General features: G+C 50.7%; 1 protein-coding gene across 4 annotated transcripts in view; it reads left to right on the plus strand.

The window, feature by feature from the left end:
- The window catches only part of YPEL2 (yippee like 2), a 65410-nt gene that overhangs the window by 15437 nt on the left and 30569 nt on the right, over window positions 1–19404 (plus strand). For 2 of the 4 annotated variants that reach the window (XM_051824814.3, XM_089317307.1), the window contains one exon: window positions 9030–9343. In XM_051824814.3, the coding sequence (XP_051680774.1) occupies window positions 9227–9343 (117 nt within the window). In that variant the 5' untranslated portion in view covers window positions 9030–9226. Of the gene's footprint in view, window positions 1–5023; window positions 5197–5324; window positions 5833–9029; window positions 9344–15211; window positions 18269–19404 lie in introns of those variants that run through there. The other 2 variants (XM_089317306.1, XM_089317305.1) reach the window with 2 other exon arrangements.

Here is a 19404-nt window from a genome sequence, read left to right on the forward strand (position 1 = left end):
GCTCTGGGTGCCTCCTGGTCTGGGTTCAGGATCCTAGTGAGGTGACCACTAGGGGAAGGACGGCAATTCCTCTGGAATAAAGGCCTTCCACAGCCATCCCATCTCTCTGGCTCCCAGTCTCAGAAATGGCTCTCCTGGGGGCCCAGCACTGTGGCGTAGTGGGTAAAGCTTCAGCCTGCAGTACCGGCATCCCATGTGGGCACGGGTTCGAGTCCTGGCTGTTCCGCTTCCAATCCAGCTCTCTGCTATGGCCTGGGAAAGCGCAGAAGATGGTCCCAGTGCTTGGGCCCCTGCATCCGCATGTGAGACCTGGAAGAAACTCCTGGCTTTGGATTGGCGAAGCTCCAGCTGTTGAAGCCATTTGGGAAGTGAACCAGTGGATGGAAGATATCTCTCTCTCTTTCTCTCTCTCTCTTCCCTTCCTTTCTTCCCTCCCTCCCTCCCTCCCTCACTCTGCCTCTCTGTAACTGCCTTTAAAATAAATAAATCAACCTTTAAAAGAAAAAAAAAATGTCTTTCCTGGCTCCCTGCTCTGCCACACCACTGATTGCCACCAGCCAGTGCTTCCCTCACTCCTCGTGGCTCCTACCCTACTGTCCTCACAGGTAGTGTGAAGTCCCTTTCAGGCTTTCTAATTGGTTTATTAGTCTGTGTCTTTCTAGAGATAGCGTGTACTCCCCCACCCGAAGGTTCACTCTAAGCCACTGCATTGCTGGGGCGGGGCCAGGCTGAATCCTGGAGCTGGGAGCTGGGAGCTATAGATCCAGGTCTCCCATGTGAGTGGCAGGGACCCAAATGCTTGATCCGTCACCACTGCCTCTCCAGTCTGCTCCCCCCATCTCCTTGGTCTCCATTGGCAGGAAGCTGGAATCGGGAGCTGGAGCCAGGATTCAAACCCAGGCAGTCTGAAACAGGATACTGCCCCTCCGTGGCATCTTACTCTCTAGACCAAATGCTACCCCCTTTATTTCTATGTATTTCTAGAGATTGACTTATTTATTTGAAAGGCAGAGTTAGAGGGAGAAGGAGAGAGCTTCCATCTGCTAGTTCACTTCCCCAAATGGCTGCAATGGCCGGAGTTGAGCCAATCTGAAGCCAGGAGCCAGTTTCTGGCGTTGTACTTCACTGCACCATGTTCCCTTTCCCACCCACTACAGCAGAGAGAAGGGAGACTTTGCCTGGGGTTGAGATAGTACGGGCTGCTAAGGAGTTTGTATACTTCTAGAATGTGCAGGAGTAGAAAGGGGCCTTGGCTTGCAAAACAAAAGGTATGGCTTACAATGTTTTAACTAAGTCCTTTTGCCGGTTTGCACCTCATAGTTCACATCTCTGAAATTTAAGGTCTAAATGGATTTTTTAAATTATTTATTTGAAGGACAGAGTTACACAGGGAGGTAGAGACAGAGAGAACGATCTTCCTTCCTCTGGTTCACTCCCCAGATGGCCGCAACAGCCGGAGCTGCACTGATCTGGAGCTAGGAGCTGCTTCTGGGTCTCCCACAAGGACTTGGGCCATCTTCTGCTGCTTTCCCAAGTCACAAGCAGAGAGCTGGGTCAGATGTGGAGCAACTGGGTCCACAGTGCCATCTCCCCGCAGTGCCCCCCCTCCCCCCCCAGAAAAAAACCAACCTAGACTCAGAAGTGTAGAGAGTAGGCGTGGATGCCAGTAGCTGGTCTGAGATTCACAGCCAGGATTTTAAACATCAGCTGTGGTCCAGAAGAATTGTGGTTATCCTGGTGTCTCAGCGTGGGATCTGAGTGGAAGTTGTGAGGGAGAATTTTGGTTAGGTGGGGTATGAGGTCCCAGAGTAACTCTGCCTCTTCCTCCCTTTGGAGGGAGGGGGGAAGGGTCCTGGTTGTGTGTGGACCTGTTCGTCTGGTAGGTGGGTAAGTCTAGTAGGCAGATCAGTGAGAAGCAAGGAGGGTTCAGTTCAATATTGGGGTCTAGCCTTTCCCATGTGCCTTGTGCTGCTGAGTTCAGGGGTCCCTGCTGTTGGAGCTTACCCTGATAGAGGTCCCAGAGGCAAAACAGGATGATGTTAGTTTTACTAGGGTTAAGCCAGATAGAAACTCAGAGAAGGAGCCCCTGAGTCTAATGCTGAGGGTACATTTCAGCTGAGTCTTTTAAAAATTACTTATTTGAGCCAGCGCCGTGGCTCACTAGGTTAATCCTCCGCCTGCAGTGCTGGCACCCCAGGTTCTAGTCCCGGTCGGGGTGCCGGATTCTGTCCCGGTTGCCCCTCTTCCAGTCCAGCTCTCTGCTGTGGCCTGGGAAGGCAGTGGAGGATGGCCCAAGTGCTTGGGTGCCTGCACCCACATGGGAGACCAGGAGGAAGCACCTGGCTTTTGGCTTTGGATCAGCGCAGTGCACCAGCCTTGGCAGCCATTTGGGGGATGAACCAACGGAAGGAAGACCTTTCTCTCTGTCTCTCTCTCTCTCACTGTCTAACTCTGCCTGTCAAAAAAAAAAATTATTTATTTGAGAGGAGAGAGAGACTGACAGATGGTTGGAGATGAGGTGAGGGTGGGTGTGTGCTACTATCCACTGGTTCACTCCCCAAACGTCTACAATGGCTGACGCTGAAGCTGGGAGCCAGGTGCTCAGTCAGGGTTCCTGCCACCCACTTGGAGGACCCAATTACTTGAGCTATCACTGCTGTCTCCCAAATCTGCATTTGCAGGAAGTTGGAGTCAGTGACTAGAAATGCATATTCTTTTTTTATTTGAAGGTCAAAGTTAGAGATTGATTGATCTTCCATCTCCTAGTTCACAGCCCATATGGCCACAGTGGCCAGGGCTGGGCCAGGCCAAAGCTAAGAGCCAGGAGCTTCCTTCTGGTCTGCCACATGGTGGAGGGGCCCAAGCACTTGGACCATCTGCTGCTTTTCCCAGGCCATTAGGAAGCTGGATCAGAAGTGGAGCAGCTGGGTCTTGAACCAGTGCCCATGTGGGATGTCAGCATTGCGGGTGGTAGCTTTACCTGCTGTGCCACAACACTGGCTACTAGGGGTGAGTGTTGAACCCAGATACTCCAGTGTGGGACAGGGACATCCCAGTTGGCATCCTGACCACTAGGCCAAATGCCTACCTCTGAGCTGAGTGTAGGCTAGCATGGTGGTGAGAGGTAGGGAGGTTGTGTCCGACTGGGAGAGTGGTGTCGCTGAAACTCTGAAAACGCATGTGGTGTGTTAGGAACGACGAAGGCTGGTCTCGCTTGCAAATTCTAAGCACCTCAGATTGTTCCTGACACCCGGTACACTCTTCAATATCAGATCAGTCAGTGGGGTATGAAGTCTAAGGTGGAGGACAAGATGGATCTGAAGCTGCTGGGGTGTCAGCAGTAACCACACCTGCAGTTTATTGCTTAGTTACAGCATGCCAGGCACATATGCCGAGCGTATGTTAACTTAGGTAATCCTCACGAGAGCCCCAGGAGATGGATAATAGGATATCCCTATTTTTTTGAGGAAAGTGAAGTTCAGAGAGGTTAAATAATTTGCACCAGGCCTAACAGCAGGTAAGTGTCAGAGCTGGGATTTGAGACAACTTCCAGGTCTTCTCAGCCACTGTGCTGTATTGCCTTTCTGAAGACTGTGAGAGTGACAATGTGGTTGTACCTGCTTTGCAAATAGGCAGCACTGATGGGGATGCAGAGTGTAGATTTGAGGGAGAAGAGCTGAGCAGGGTGGGGTAAGCCAGAGGTGCTTACCTTGGGGCCACTAAGGAAGCCACATCAGTATTGGCACATGCCTCCCCCCCCCTCCCCCCGCACCGCCATGTGACCACCACATTGTCTCACCTTGAAAAGGGAACTCTAGGCTTGGAGAGGTGTCCCCATCATACTGAAAACCAGATTAAAGGGTCCTGTTGAAGAGGGCAGGCCATCTATTCCACTAGCACAAACCTGGCTACACAGAGGCACCTGATGCAACATGAATAAGTAAACGAGAAGAAATGAGATCTTCTCTCTCTCTCTCTTTTTTTTTTTTTAAATTAGATTTATTTATTTGAGAGGCAGAGGCAGAGAGATAGAGGGCTTCCATCCTCTGGGTTACTCCCCAAATGGCTGCAACAGCTGGAGCTGGGCCCATCTGAAGCCAGGAGCTTCTTCTGGGTCTCCCACGTGAGTGCAGGGGCCCAAGGACTTGGGCCATCTTCCACTGCACTCCCAGGCCATAGAAGAGAACTGGATTGGAAGTAGAGCAGCTGGGACTCAAACCAGCACCCAAATGGGATGCCAGCACTGCAGGTGGCAGCCTTACCTGCTATACCACAGTGCCAGCCCTGGAATAAGATCTTCTCAAAGGGCCCCAAACTCCGTGGCTGTCTGAATTCTCATGCCTTCTTTTCCTTTTCTTTCGTTCTCTTTTTAAAGCATCAGCATCTGTTGTGTTTTGTTTTTATTAACCACTGTGAACAGTAGCAGCCATTCCAGTGTGTCTTATGCGCCAGCCCTGTGTAAGCTCTCAGATCATCTCATGCAATACCTGGAACCCCATGTAGGTGGGCCTTAGGGACAGGCAAGCTCAGGGTCTGAGAGGCTGAGTAATTTGCAGAAGTTGTCCAGCTAGCAAGGAGTAGAACTGGTTTGTGTGATTCCAGAGCCCACTTCTTCCCCAGCCCTCACTTCCTTTCCATCAAAACCCGCCATGGATACCCCAACATAGAGGCACAGCTTCAGGATGGCCCTTTGCTGTGTCTGGGGCAGTTACTTCCTGCCATGACTTGCACTTCATGGGGCGATTTCTGGGGCTCTGTGTGTGGTAGCCCAGCCTTGCTTCCACTGCACATCCCCAGTTCTTTCACGGTTAACTGAAGCATCTATACCTGCTAACCTCCATCCTGCTGCCACCCAGAAGGCTCTGTTGAGTTCCCGCTGCTGCAGTCCCACCTCCCGTGGAAGTGGCTGGCTGTCAGGTGGGCCGCTGGCACTTAGTGGGTGCTTCCCGTGCTTTTGGCTCTCAAGGTGATGTGTCTGAGATCTTTGTTTTTAATCATAATATTTCACATTTTTTCTTTCCAGGCCGATCAGCAGGAACCAGCTGGGGGTGGTAGCAAATCTTCCTTTAATTTCCACTGGGATGGATTTTAGTTCACTTACAATGGTGTTGAATTTGTATGTGTGCCCTGAAGCTTTTAAATATCAAGCTCATTTGATAATTGCTGGAAATCAGTTTGAACTCCTCAATGTGCTCAGTGAGTTGGACTCTTGAATCCTGTGGTCCCTGTGGCCCAGTAACGGGGATCAAAGTCCAGAGATTAAAATGGGGTGAGTTCTGCAACCCCATATTCCTCATTTCTTCCTTTAAAAAAAAATCCACCAGGGCTGGCGCTGTGGTGTAATGAGTAAAGCCACCGTCTGCAGTGCCGGCATCTTGTATGGGCTGCAGTTCGTGTCCCGGCTTCTCCACTTCTGATCTGGCTCCCTGCTAATGCGTCTGGGAAAGTAGCTGCGATGACTCCTCCACCCACGTGGGAGAGAGGAAGTTCCTGGCTCCTGGCTTCGGATCAGCCCAGCTCCGGCCATTGCAGCCATGAAGGGAGTGAACCGGCTGATGGAAGATCTCGTGCTCTCTCTCCATCTCTTTCTGTGTAACTCTGACTTTCAAATAAATCTTAAAAAGAAAAAAAAACTACTTATTTTATTTTCCTTCCTGAGGATTGGTTGGAAGGAGTTTTTAAAATTTTCCTTTCAAGAGGAAGATGACAGTACTGAGTGATGGAAGCCCTGGCCCACTACTCTCTCAGCCACACAGGTCGACTTGTGGTCAGCTTCACCTTCCTTGGCTGTCCCCTGATCCCCCTCATTCCTTCTGCTTTGTCCTGTACCAGGTGAATATGATTTTTATTTTTAAGAATATGTTTCCTCTGTTTTTTTTTTCCCCTGTGGTGGTGGTGGTGGGGATTTGTTTATTTGAAAGGCAGAGAGAGGGAGAGGCCTTCCATCTGGTTCACTCCCAGCTGGCTGCAATGGCCAGGGTGGGTCAGGGCGAAGCCAGGAGCCTGGAACTCCATCTGGGTCTCCCACATGGGTGCAGGGGCTCAAGCACTTGTGCCATCTTCCACTGTTTTCCCAGGCACATTAGCAGGGAACTGGATTGAAAGTGAAGTGGCTGGGACTCAATCCCAGCAGGAGTTGCAGGCAGTGGCTTAACCTGCTAGGCCATAAAACCTGTTTCTCTCTTTTTTTATTTTTAAAGATTTATTTATTTGAAAGGCAGAGTGACAGAAGGGGTAGGGGGAGAGATCTTCCATCTCCTAGTTCACTGCTCAGATGGCCACAATGATCAGGGCTGGGCCAGGCCAAAGCTAAGAGCCAGGAGCTTCCTCCTGGTCTCCCACGTGGTGCAGAGGCCCAAGCACTTGGACCATCTTCACTGCTTTCCCAGGAGCGTTAGCAGGGAGCTGGATCAGAAGTGGAGCAGCTGGGACTGGAACTGGCTCTCATATTGGATGCTGGCATCACAGGTGGCAGCTTAACCTACTGCACCTCAACACCAGCCCCAAGCTGCTGCTCCTCTCCTTTCTTCTCGGAGTCGCCTGTTAGGACGCCTGTAAATTCCTGGTACAGAGTGAGATGAGCAGCGTGACTGTCACAGCCAAGTCTGACGCCTGTTGGCTTTCCAGGGCTGTTCTTTGGCAGACCCCCTAGGCCATTGCTTTTGTGGTGGATTCTTCCACGTGTCCTGTAGGTTGGAGCTGCGGCAAGAAGCGAATGTGTGTGGTTGGGTGTTTGTGTGTGATCTACCCACACTGAATACATACTACCACTGCTTTTCCCAAGGAAGGTAGCTCTGAGTAAGTCTTGAGCAGCAGGTCGGAAGCCGGGCAGAACTGGCAGCCTCCGCCTGTGACGTTTCTTGAGTTTCTTATAGGTGAGAAGTGAGAGGAGAAATCTTTGCTCTGGGGAGATGCATGATGAGCTGCTGTCTGCAGTATAAGAAAACAGACTTCCTGGCTGCTTTGCAAACCCGGCCGGGCAGCCAGCGGCCTGGTAGAGGACTTAAGGGTTGAATGCTTCTTGGGCTCCCCTGTGGGGCAGCGAGGGCCTCGGCCTTCAGAAGCCTGGGCCTAGGGAAGCTTCTGCCTGGCCGTCCTCGTTTCTTCCCTGCCCTCATTGCCCCTTCCTTTCCCAGAAGTGCTGCCATCCTGCGAGTGGAAGGGGAGTGTCGGAAAGCCCCTGCCTCCCACCGTGGGGCACTGGTTATGCTCTGCACCCGATGGTGTTGGTTTACCGCGGGCTGTGTTGTCCATGCCCCTTGCTCGCGACCCAGAGTGTGCCCAGGATATGCTGCAGGGGCTCTGGACCCGAGGGTTCCTGTCTCTTCCCTCCCTCAAAGCCAAGTCTAAGGAGAAGTTGAGAGAGTTACTTCCCTTCTCCCTGTCCTTCAAGTGTTTCCTTAGTTTTCCATGCACCCAGTGTCCCACCTTTAAAAGTAGTGGTGGGAGGCCAAGTAGGGAAGACATTGTGCCTTGGCCTCTGTGGGCCTGGATGCCTTCCACAGCCACATCTGTCGCAGAGCATGGGCCCCCTTGCCTGCGGGGTCTCCTGGGCTCGGGGCTGCGGGAGGGATGGCAGTGAGCTCTGTTGGCCTTCAGCCCCGTGCCAGGCAGTGGTGTTGGCCAGTCCAGAAGATAGTCGCAGGAACACAGTGGCCTCCAAGTCTGCTGCGGTGGGAGGGGTGCCATGGAAGAGGGCAGCTTCCCTTTGGAAGAGTTGTTTCCAAGGAAGCTCGCAGAAAAAAGCCGAGTGTGATCTGCAGGCTCTCTGAGTCTCCAGAGGGACCTCAGAGTCCAGCAGGGAAGCCCTTTGTCTTCCTCCCCATCTCTGTCATTTTATCGCAAATCTTGACACAGCCGTTAATTAACACTCCTGGCTGTCCTGGGAGGCAGGCAAGTGGGAGCATCGCCCCTTAGGGAGGCGGAGGGTGGAAGAGCCGAGGAAGCCTGGGGAGGGGGACACAGAACGCGGGAACTCTCAGGCTGTGCCCCCAGACCCTCACTCGGACTTCCTGCTCGCTTGATTACCGTGGGAAGCTCTCCAGTGTCCCTCGGTGTCCTTGGTTCCCAGAAGCAAAAACGAACTGAGGCCACAGTGTTTGGTCCTGTGGGGTGAGTGGTGGGAGGTCTGGAGGAAATCATAAACCTCACTGGCACTGCAAATTTGAGATGCAAGAGTTTGGTTATGACATTGATATCATTCATTCACTTGCTTTTAAAAAAATAAAAAAATTCTGATCTATTTCTGGGCAAGATGCTGCAAAGGGAATCCCTTTTCCCTAAGGAGCTGGCCAGCCACTAGGGATCCTGCCTGTTGGGAGATGGATCCTTTGTATCCTGTGTGCAATCCCGGCTGCATCTGCAGGCTGTGGCTTCCAGGGTGGGAGGGCTCGGATGAGAAGTCTGGAGGAGATGGTGGGCACGGTGAGTCTTTGAGAGGCCGGCTTCTCCTCCTTGAACCACTCTCTCCTTGGCGCACTCGGGAGAGGCAGGCTCTTGGGCGTCCACTCCCTGGGCTGTAGGCTGCACCTCTTCCAGCCTGCCTTCTGTAGGCTTGCCTGGGAACGGGGAGGACCCCAGCTGGCGGAGTGTCTAGAGGGGGCCTGGGCTAACTGCTGACAGTGCTGAGTGGATGCTGACCCCTAGCTCTGCAAAAGCAGCAGGGCTGGAGCCACGGGTCTCATTTGTTCGGCATCTGGACTGCAGTACAGGTGAGCATTTCTTATCCCAAGTACTTGAGATCAGAAGTATTTCAGAGTTTTTTGGATTCTGGAGTATTTGCATAGACTTTATTGGTTTGGATATCCCTAACCCAAAAACCTGAAATGCTACAAAATCTGAAACTTCTCGAGTGTCATTTTGGTACCCAAAACACTTTAGATTTCAGATTTAGGTGTTTGGTTTAGGGTTGGTTAATCTGTACTAGAAATAGCGGAGGAGGTTGTTTTATCTTGCAAGCATTACCCTGTCTCTCTGCAGGAGTGCCTGCTCCCCGTGCTAATGGCACTCTCCTTCTCTTGGCCCTGCAGGGTGCTGAGTCCCAGCCCTAGACCTCTGCTGGAGGGTCCTTCCTCTGAAGACATCGCCAGTGTGTGGAGCCTGCCCCACACCCACCCCCTGCCAAACCACGGCCTTTACCTGTGTCTTCCGGTGTTTCCCGTGCGACCCGTCCTGTGGGAGTGCCTCGTGGGCTGCCCCAGAGTTCACCCCACACTCAGCAGCGCCAATGGTGAAGATGACAAGATCCAAGACTTTCCAGGCGTATCTGCCCTCCTGCCACCGGACCTACAGCTGCATCCACTGCAGGGCTCACCTGGCCAATCACGATGAACTCATTTCCAAGGTACGCGTCCCCTGCAGGCCTCCCTGTCTGCCCTTGGGGGAGGGTCCTCGCTGCTCCCGAGGCTCTAGAGGTTTGCCAGCTCCCCCAGAGAGATGGGGGTATCTGGATGCTGTCATTTGGACACCGAAGGCTGATCCACATTACCTGTCTCTCTCAACCAAGGAATAACCCCCGCTGGGAGGGACGGGGTGGCCGTTGAATTTGTTATTTTGGAAATGAGATGTCATCGCTGTCAGAGGCTTTGGGAGCTGGAGGCGGTGAAGAGTGCTGCCTGCTTGAACAGTAAACTGTGGGCTGGGGGTCGTGGAGGAAGGGGTTATTAGCTGAGACGAGAGGGCTCCAGGAAAGCTGGGAGATGTGGGTGGCCTCTGGGGAGAACCAGAGGCGGTCCTTTCGGTGGGGGCTTAGGGTAACGTGGAGGGTGGCACCGACCGACAATTAGAAGAAAGGATAGAGCCCCGTTCTCCCTGAGGAGCCTTGGCAGTTAAGTAGGGCTGGGGGTCATTAATAATAAGCCCACTCCCCTGCTGTGCAGCCCAGGAAGCAGGTCCTCCAGGCACCATTCCCAGGGGTGCCACTGCCCTGTGGGGCCCACGATCCCCAGGGGAGAAGCAGGTTTTATCAGGCTGCCTGACAAAGAGATCACAGGAGACTCTGTCCTTAAAAAGCATCTTGCCCCAGAATCCGAACTTTGTGCCATTAAAATCAAACAAACTTTAGGCAGACCCGAACCAAGTTTAGAAAAAGAGAGAAAACCAGCATTCCTGATGTTTTCACAAGAACTGCCAGGAAAAGAGACGCTGCCATCCTTACCTGGTTTGGCAGCCCCAGCCAGAGAGGGATGAAGGGGCCAGTCAAGGGTCATGGCAGCCCCATGCGGCCGGCTGAATGGACGCAGGGCAGACAGCTGCGGTTATGGTAGAGGAAGTTCTCAGACCAGGCCTGAGGCCTGAACCCTTGGTCCTGGGGTCTGGAGTTGCCCCCGAGCTCGCAGCCGGTAGTCCTTGGGGTTCTGTCCGCTGAGGTCAGGCTGGGTCTCACTTCCCTTCTCCGTTTCTGCTCGTGGGTGTCTTTCACGCTGTTGACACATCAGCCAGCCTTTAACTTCCTTCTCTATTCACTACTCTATCTGGTCTAGGACTCCCTTTGAATTTTGGAGACTCCTCTTGGATCTGGAAGTGTGGATGTGTGGGGCTGGGAGCTATTGTTGATTTGGAAATCTCCAGAGAAAAGTAATGGCTTGGGGAAGCCAGCGTTGTTAAAATTGTCATAGATACCAAGAAGTTAAAACAAGATTTTTATTTTTTTTATTTTTTTCTTTTATTTTCTTTTTTTTTTTTTTTGACAGGCAGAGTGGACAGTGAGAGAGAGAGACAGAGAGAAAGGTCTTCCTTTTTCCGTTGGTTCACCCTTCAATGTCCGCTGCGGCCGGCGCACCGCGCTGATCCGAAGCCAGGAGCCAGGTGTTTCTCCTGGTCTCCTTGCGGGTGCAGGGCCCAAGCACTTGGGCCATCCTCCACTGCACTCCCTGGCCACAGCAGAGAGCTGGACTGGAAGAGGGGCAACCGGGACAGAATCCAGCACTCCAACCGGGACTAGAACCCGGCGTACCGGTGCCGCAGGTGGAGGATTAGCCTATTGAGCCACGGTGCTGGCTCAACAGGGTTTTTTTAAAAAAGATTTATTTGTTTGAAAGGCAGAGTTACAGAGACGAAGAGGCGCAGAAACAGATTTTCTATTCGCTAGTTTATTCCCCAAATGGCTACAACATCTGGAGCTGGGCTGATCCAAAGCCAGGAACCTGGAACTTCTTCTAGGTCTCCCATGTTGGTGCAGGGGCCCAAGGACTTGGGCCATTTTCCACTGCTTTCCCAGGCCATAGCAGAGAGCTGGATGGGAATGGAACAGCTGGGACTTGAACCAGCACCTATGTTGGATGCCATCACTGCAGGTAGTGGCTTTACCCGCTATGCCACAGTGCCAGCGCTTAAAGCAGGACTTTTTAAAGAAATTATATGGGGCCGGCGCCACGGCTCACTAGGCTAATCCTCCGCCTAGCGGCGCCGGCACACCGGGTTCTAGTCCCGGTTGGGGCACCGGGTTCTGTCCCGGTTGCCCTCTTCCAGGCCAGCTCTCTGCTGTGGCCAGGGAGTGCAGTGGAGGATGGCCCAAGTGCTTGGGCCCTGCACCCCATGGGAGACCAGGAAAAGCACCTGGCTCCTGGCTCCTGCCATCGGATCAGCGCGGTGTGCCGGCCGCAGCATGCCGGCCGCGGTGGCCATTGGAGGGTGAACCAACGGCAAAGGAAGACCTTTCTCTCTGTCTCTCTCACTGTCCACTCTGCCTGTCAAAAAAAAAAAATTATTTGAAAGGTAGAGGGAGACAGGTACATATGTGTGTATGTGTGTGTGCACATACACACAGATAGCTTCTATCTGCTGCTTGCTCTCCAAATGCTTTCAATAGCGGGGACAGGGACAGGCCAAATCTAGGAGCTAGGAACTCAGTCTGGGTTGCCTACATGAGTGGCAGGGACTTTTTTTATTTTATTATTTTATTTTTTGACAGGCAGAGTTAGAAAGAGACAGAGAGAAAGGTCTTCCTTTTTCCATTGGTTTACCCCCCAAATGGCTGCTGCAGCCGGCGTGCTGCGCAGATCTGAAGCCAGAAGCCAGGTGCCTCCTCCTGGTCTCCCATGCGGGTGCAGGGCGCAAGCACTTGGGCCATCCTCCACTGCCTTCCCAGGCCACAGCAGAGAGCTGGACTGGAAGAGGAGCAACCGAGACAGAATTCGGCGCCCCAACTGGGTCTAGAACCCAGGGTGCTAGCACCTCAGGTGGAGGATTAGCCAAGTGAGCCGCGGCGCCGGCCAGGGACTTTTCTTGAGCCACCATCTGCTACCTCCCGGGGTACACATTAGCAGGAAGGTAGAATTGGGAGAAGAGCCAGGACTTGAATCCAAGCACTGATACAGGATGTGAGCATCCCAAGCGGGATCTTAACCATGATACTGAAGAAGTGCCACACATCAGAAACTTGGGTGCCGATAGTGTGTCTCGGCACCCTCCATGCACTGAAAGCTGCTACTTGATGCTTTATAAATGTTAGCCCATTAATCCCTCGTAAAAAGATATTTTTAAAAGATTTGTTTATTTATTTGAATGTCAGAGTTACACAGAGAGAAGTAGAGGCAGCAGAGAGAGAGAGGTCTCTCATCTGCTGGTTCACTCCCGCATTGGCTGCAAAGGCCGGAGCTGCACCAATGAAGCCAGGAGCCTGGAGCCAGGAGCTTCCTCTGGGTCTCCTACGTGGGTGCAGGGGCCATCCTTTATTGCTTTTTCAGGCCATAGCAGAGAGCTGGATTGGAAATGGAGCAGCCGGGTCTCGAACCGGCGCCCCTATGGGATGCCAGGACTGTAAGTGGCGGCTTTACCTGCTATACTACAGTGCTGGCCCCCATAAGAAGTTTTTAAGGCAAGTGATTAGTCTTATTTTACATGACAGGAGAAGCTGAGGTGCCTAAAGTTGTCCAAGAGCTCAAATGGGAGGTTTGGAGAAGAACAAGTAATTACTTGGAGCAGGTGTTGAGGAAAGAGTTTTGGAAGAGGTGGTTATTTGAGCTGAACCTCGTAAGATTGAAGCCAAAGTTGAATACATGGAGATGGCCCTGGCCTTCAAAGCTTACCTCTTATGTCTTGGGCCTGCTGGACAAGGACTTTAGTGGAGGCCAGGCTTCGCCTCAGGTCTTCTGCCAGTTTCTCATGTTGTCTTCATCCCTCAGAACTAAGCAACACCCCCTGAAAATGCAGGAGTATTTCAGGCTCCAGTGCCTCTATCAAGAGGGTCCTCCTTCTTCACCTCCTTTGCTGTCCTCCTTGGGCCTTGTCCTTTTAGTTTTAGTCTCCAGATCCGAACTTGACCCAAAGTAAGAGCTCAATAAATGATCAAATGTGTGGATGGAGCTTAAGCCTGGGGTAGGAGACACAAATAGTGAGCAAAAAGGACTCTGTTGGCCTCAAGTCCTCCTTCCTGCTTTTGGGGCAGAAAGGCTCATTCACAAGTCCAGGCCAAAGTCAGCACAGGCTATGGTTTCATTGGCTACAGCCGGTGTGCAGATGGGGTGCATCAGAACTTGAGGACTGAAAGAGCTGGGTGAAATGCCTGACTGTGGGGAAGGAGTGAGGGAACCGTGGCTGGCGTTGCACAAAGAGTCCTTTATTTCCCTGCACAGCCACCCCCAGCATTAAATAATCTATAGATTCTTATGCAGGTCTGCTTAATGGAAAGATCATTGCCCCAGCCCCCTCCTTGGAAAATGGGCCTTTCTTTTCATTTTTTTTCTCTCTTCCATTTAAGAAAGTTCAAGGAGAGAATGTGTCTCCTGTTCTCCCCTCTTGACTTAATCTCCTGTGTGGTTTCAGAATCTGCTCAGTGGGAGTTGGGAGCTGGGAAGCAGATAGCTGGAGCTGGTGCAGCAGTGTAATTAAATGATGCTTTGTACTTGTAACAGGGCTTTGGGTCTGAGAGCTTGACATTTGTTTAACAACAACAACAAAACAGGAGTCTGCCTTCATTATGGAGAAGGGGACACCAAGGACAGAGGACCAGTGCTCTGAGCGTGTGAGCAGACCCAGGACTCTGGGCTCCCCTCCTCGCCTCATGACGTGGCCCATGTGGCAGTGTGTAGTTGTGGGGCTGTACACAGTCGGGGTCTGTGCTGATCAGGTGCTGCAGAGAATCCTGCAGTAGGTGTCTACCTTCTCAGCTTGCTCAAGTTCCCCAGAGGCCTAGTTGCCTGCAACCAACTGTCTGATCTGTGAGTTCACTTTCTCACTCATATTTCGCATGTCTGATGGTTTCTTAGACCATGGTAGGGCTGCTGTGACCAAACACCATCAACCTACAAACACCACAACTTGTGTTGTTTTAGTCTTTGAAGCTGGGAAGTCCATGTGATGCTCTGGCAGGCTGAATGTCTGGTGAGGGCTCACTTCATGTGCACAGATGGCTCCTCCTCACTGGGACCTCCCCCTGGCCTCTTTGTAAAGACACTAGACTCATTCATGAGAGCTCCATCCTTATGACCTAATCACTCCCCAGAGGTCCCACACCCTGATACTGTCATCTTGGGGCTTAGGATCTCAACATGACATTTTTTATGGGGAGACAAAAGCCTTCAGATTGTTAATTCATAGTACTCAGGGTACACTTACTGCATGCCACACCTGTAACAATTCACGGGGGGTAGGTGAACATGACTGGGGGGAGGAAGCAGGCTGACCTCACAGGGTTGTTATAAGGCTTGGATGAGATCATGGATGCGTGCGTGGGTGGTTGGAAGATTACAAAACTCTGTGTAAATTTAAAGTAGTCTTATTGCTTCTCTTGGCCTTGCTGTCCAGGAAAAAAAAAAAGGCGAGTAGGTTGGAGGGAAATGTTCCTGCCTGATACCAAGCAGCTTTAGTTTGGCCAAGGTAGTTTTGCTTTGGAAACTGGAGCACAGAACTGGATCTGAGGGAAGAGTTGGGAAGGAGAGAATGTCTGGGAGAGGTGCACAGCCTTTGTTCTGTGGGGCTGTGGGGAGGGAAGTGGGGGACTCCTTGAATTGATGAGAGAGCTATCTAGGGAATGTGCTGAGGCATCCTACAGTTTCTTTCTTAGGGTCTATTGTGGTCTAACTTCTGGCATGTTTGCATGCAGAGGTATTTTGAGTTGGCACAAGGAACTGCTCACTCTGTTGTTCCTTCCTTAATGGCGAAAGCTCCAGTATAAAAATGTACTGTGCATATAAATTAATAATAGCTGCAATTGGAAGAGTTAGTTGCTCTGAGAATAATCTAAACTTTTCATCTCTGTTATGAAAAACAGAATCTGCATTGACCTTTGCATGAAAATTTTTCTGTGTGGAGCCTGCCCTTTGCCTCTCCGCTGTCAGCCCCTCAGTGGCGTTGGGGGTTAGGCCATTTAGGAATGGTGAGTAGGATTTTGTTGCAAACCCATACTGGGGATTTGTGGGCTGCTCCAGTGCCCCGGAACCTTGGAGGAGAGGTGCTGGGGAAGCTGTAGAGTGGGTGTCCAGAGCAGGGGAAGGAGGAAAGCTTTTGCTCACCCTCTGGAACTCTAGAAGTAGTTGTTATGTCATATCTTGAGGTCAGATGATCTTGTGGCAAGCACAGAATTCTCAGAACTGCAGAGCATCTGGTCCGAGCTCTTGTTTGTGGGGAAGCAGGCCGTGGGTGATTCAGGAACCAGCCAGAGGTCACACGACCTCATACCCGGCAGCAGCACCCTGGCCTTGTTTTCAAGAGTGGGGGCATCCTCTGAGCTTGGGACCTTGTAGGAAGTAGGTTGTTTTTGTTCCCCGTGGGGTTCCATTAGCTTTATGGTGGTAGCAGTTTGGTTTTCCCTTCCTGCCTGTAGACTAGATGCAGCACTGCCCTGAGAAGAGAGGCAGGGAGTCAGATGTTCTGAGGCCCTGCCTTGATCTAGTGACTGCTGAGGCCTTGCTGCCTCAGCTTCCCATCTCTCCTTGGGTCTAGTGTATGATTCTCAGAAAGACTTGCAGCTGCAGCGCAGTGACTTGCAGGCCGTGGACAGGGAGTGGGTGGGAGTGAGGGTGGTGCTGATGTGGAAGTACAGAGATCTGCCAGGCCAGGGGGTTGTTTCTCTTGCTTCCCACCACCCACCATTTGTGTTTTTAATATATAATAAAGCTGTTCTCTGAAACATTAATGCAATTATTACTTTTTAAAAATATTTATTTATTTATTTGAAAGGCAGAATTAGAGAGGCAGAGGTAGAGATAGAGAGGTCTTCCATCTGATGGCTCACTCCCCAGGTGGCTGCAATGGCCGGAGCTGCCCCAATCCGAAACCAGGAACCAGGAGCTTCCTCCAGATCTCCCACGTGGGTATAAGGGCCCAAGAACTTGGTCCATCTACTGCTTTCCCAGGCCATAGCAGAGAGCTGGATCAGAAGTAGAGCAGCCAGGACTCGAACCAGCACCCAAATAGGATTTTGGCACTGCAGGGTGGGGACTGTACCCTCTATGCCACAGCGCCAAACCCTAATGCAATTAATTATATTCTGAAAACATCATGTTAAATAATAAATACAGGAACAGGATTTTCTTAAGTCCTCTCATTTCTTTTTCTCTAGGAACCCTGGGAAATGTTAGCAGTGAGCATTGAGTTGTACTAGAAGTATTAGCGATTGCAGTGTCATATCAAATGGCATAATTCATAAAGAATACAATGTAAGACTTTACTCTTGTACATATTCACTCTGTGAGCTCATCTAACTTGCAAAATATAAGCTGAACCGGCCGGCGCCGCGGCTCACTAGGCTAATCCTCCGCCTTGTGGTGCCGGCACACCGGGTTCTAGTCCCGGTCGGGGTGCCGGATTTTGTCCCGGTTGCCCCTCTTCCAGGCCAGCTCTCTGCTGTGGCCAGGGAGTACAGTGGAGGATGGCCCAAGTGCTTGGGCCCTGCACCCCATGGGAGACCAGGAGAAGCACCTGGCTCCTGCCTTTGGATCAGCACAGTGCGCCGGCCACGGCGGCCATTGGTGAACCAACTGCAAAGGAAGACCTTTCTCTCTGTCTCTCTCTCTCTCACTATCCACTCTGCCTGTCAAAAAAAAAAAAAAAAAAAAAATATATATATATATATATATAAGCTGAACCTTGATTTTATGGAGAGATTTTTGGTGGCCAATGGATATATGCCATACTGATTTTTTTTTAAAAGTGGATATTGTAAGGTTTTTATTTGAAAAAGATATTTGTATTTTAACAGGAAGGAAAAATATATGGACTGAAAACCTGCAAATATCTCATAAAAGCAACCTTAGTGTCTGGAATGAAGAGACCCAGGTTTTGTGCACAGTAATTGATGGATTCTAAGAAGCAAGAACAAGTACTCTGTGTGGCCCAAACCATGGAGGTGCCTTTGCTTCTTGCCTGTTGAATGTCAGTGGTTCTTAAACAGAAAAGGCAAAAGTGACAAATTAGGAAAGAGTGCCAGCACCCAGTTTTGAAACGCATCCAACCAATTAGACTTTTGTAAAGAGAACCACTTTTCCAACCTAAAATGGTCTTTCTTCCTCAGCTATTTGACCTTTGAGTGCCCTGTCTCCTGCTAATGAGGTGTCAGCTCTTGTGTACTCCTCCAGAACTATGTTGACCACCCAGGAAAGGGTGACAGGTGAACCAAGGCTGCACAAAAAAACCTCTGAAACAAGGGATGTGGTTAGAGATCAGTGTTTCTGGGTGACGAGAAACTGGAGCTTGTAAACTATGTTTTTTTTTTCCCCCCTCCTTTTTTTAAAGATTTGTTTTTATTTACTTGACAGGCAGAGTTTGGAGAGGCAGAGTTACAGAGACTGAGAGAGGGAGAGACAGAGAGGTCTTCCATGTGCTGGTTCACTCCCAAAATAGCTGCAACGGCCAAAGCCAGGAGCCAGGAGCTTCTTCCAAGTCTCCCATGTTGTGTGTAAGGGCCCAGGCACTTGGGCCATCTTCTTCTGCTCTCCCAGGCCATAGCAGAGAGCTGGATCGGAAGAGGAGCAGCCGGGACCAGAACCGGCACCCATATGGGATGCCGCACTTCAGGCCAGCCTGCTGCACCACAGTGCTGGTCCCCACTAGAGTCTTATTCTGGGGTCCATGGACTGTCTTCAAGGGATCTCTGAAACTGAGTAATTCTTATGTGCATGCATATATGCATATTTTTTAGGGAAGATTCCAGAGATTTATTCAGGTTCTGAAGGACTTGGTTAAAAACAACAGCAATAAAACAAAACTTAAGGTCCATATGTCTAGAAAATGAAGTTCTAGGCAGATGTGGAAGAAAGGACCTAGAGCTGTTCCTGGAAGCACTGTACTTGGACATGTGGAAGTGGATGGGGAGGAGCTGGTAAAAACGGCAGCATGAACAAAGAGACAAAGGCAGGAAGTGTGCAGGGAGCAGCCATTCTCTGGGGTTAGATATTCAGACTTTGAAAACAGTGTGAAGGAGTAGGTTGAAAACAGATTGTTAAAAGAATAAGGGTTTGGACTTTATCCTGTTGGCAGTTGGTTGCCACTAAAGATCTGGGCAAGTAGTGACATGACCAGCAAATGGTGAATGTTGCCATAGTGAGGTAGCTGAACTGCTGACACAAACTAGAAATAGGGCAACTTGTATGTGTCCATTGCAGTGGTCTGAATGTGTTCCAGGCACATGGTGGTCATTCATCTCATATTTGCTGGCTACTGCTGGGCAAAAAAATACAAGCATTCTATGATGAAAAAAAAATTGTCTCTATCATTTGTAGACACGAACAAGGGGAACTGATTCCAGGAAGTCAACTGTTTATATGGGGCAGATGTGTTCCATGGTCATATCTGCTCCCTGTGAAAATTCATGATGTGGGCACACGTAGCGTGTCTCACCAACTTTTCAGGAGAGCTGCTGGGGACCAAGTCTGGTAAATCATCTTTGTGTTTTTGTGCAGTAGACTACAGCTGGAGCACCAATCTGCTCAAATGTGATCCTTTCTACGTGGTTACTTTAAATACCGAAAGGAGATGTAGACTTGAGCAATGAGGCATACCCTGAAAATTAACTCTGTGGTTTGCAAATGCAGACTGGTTTGTACCTTAGTGTCTAGGCATTCGACAAAGATTCTGGTGATCAGAGGCAAACAACTCTTTTTCAATAGAGTGTTCACCCTGGAAAGTAAAAAGTGGCTCCAGGCTCCCTCTCTCTGTTTTGTTGGAGCACTGGCACTCTGTCTGGCCTCTGGTGTGGGAAAACTGCACCATTGCTAGTTTGGCTGTTGGGATTTGGGGACCTCTCCAGAATCCAGTGTCATACACTGAATGTCGGGTTCCATTTTACTTCTTGTGCTTTAAGGCATGGCGTGTTGTTTAAACTGAGTGCTAGGGATAACATGATTCCCGCAGTCGAAGGGCCTGTGATATTTAAGGGCTCACTCACTGCAGAAGGCAGAAGAATCTTGAAAATGAGGTTGTGTTTGGTGCCATAAAAAACGCACAAGATGAAAAAATGAAGGTGAC

This window comes from Oryctolagus cuniculus, chromosome 17, assembly GCF_051225735.1.
Source record: "Oryctolagus cuniculus isolate XC-2025 breed Fujian yellow rabbit chromosome 17, ASM5122573v1, whole genome shotgun sequence".
NCBI classification, from domain to species: domain Eukaryota; kingdom Metazoa; phylum Chordata; class Mammalia; order Lagomorpha; family Leporidae; genus Oryctolagus; species Oryctolagus cuniculus.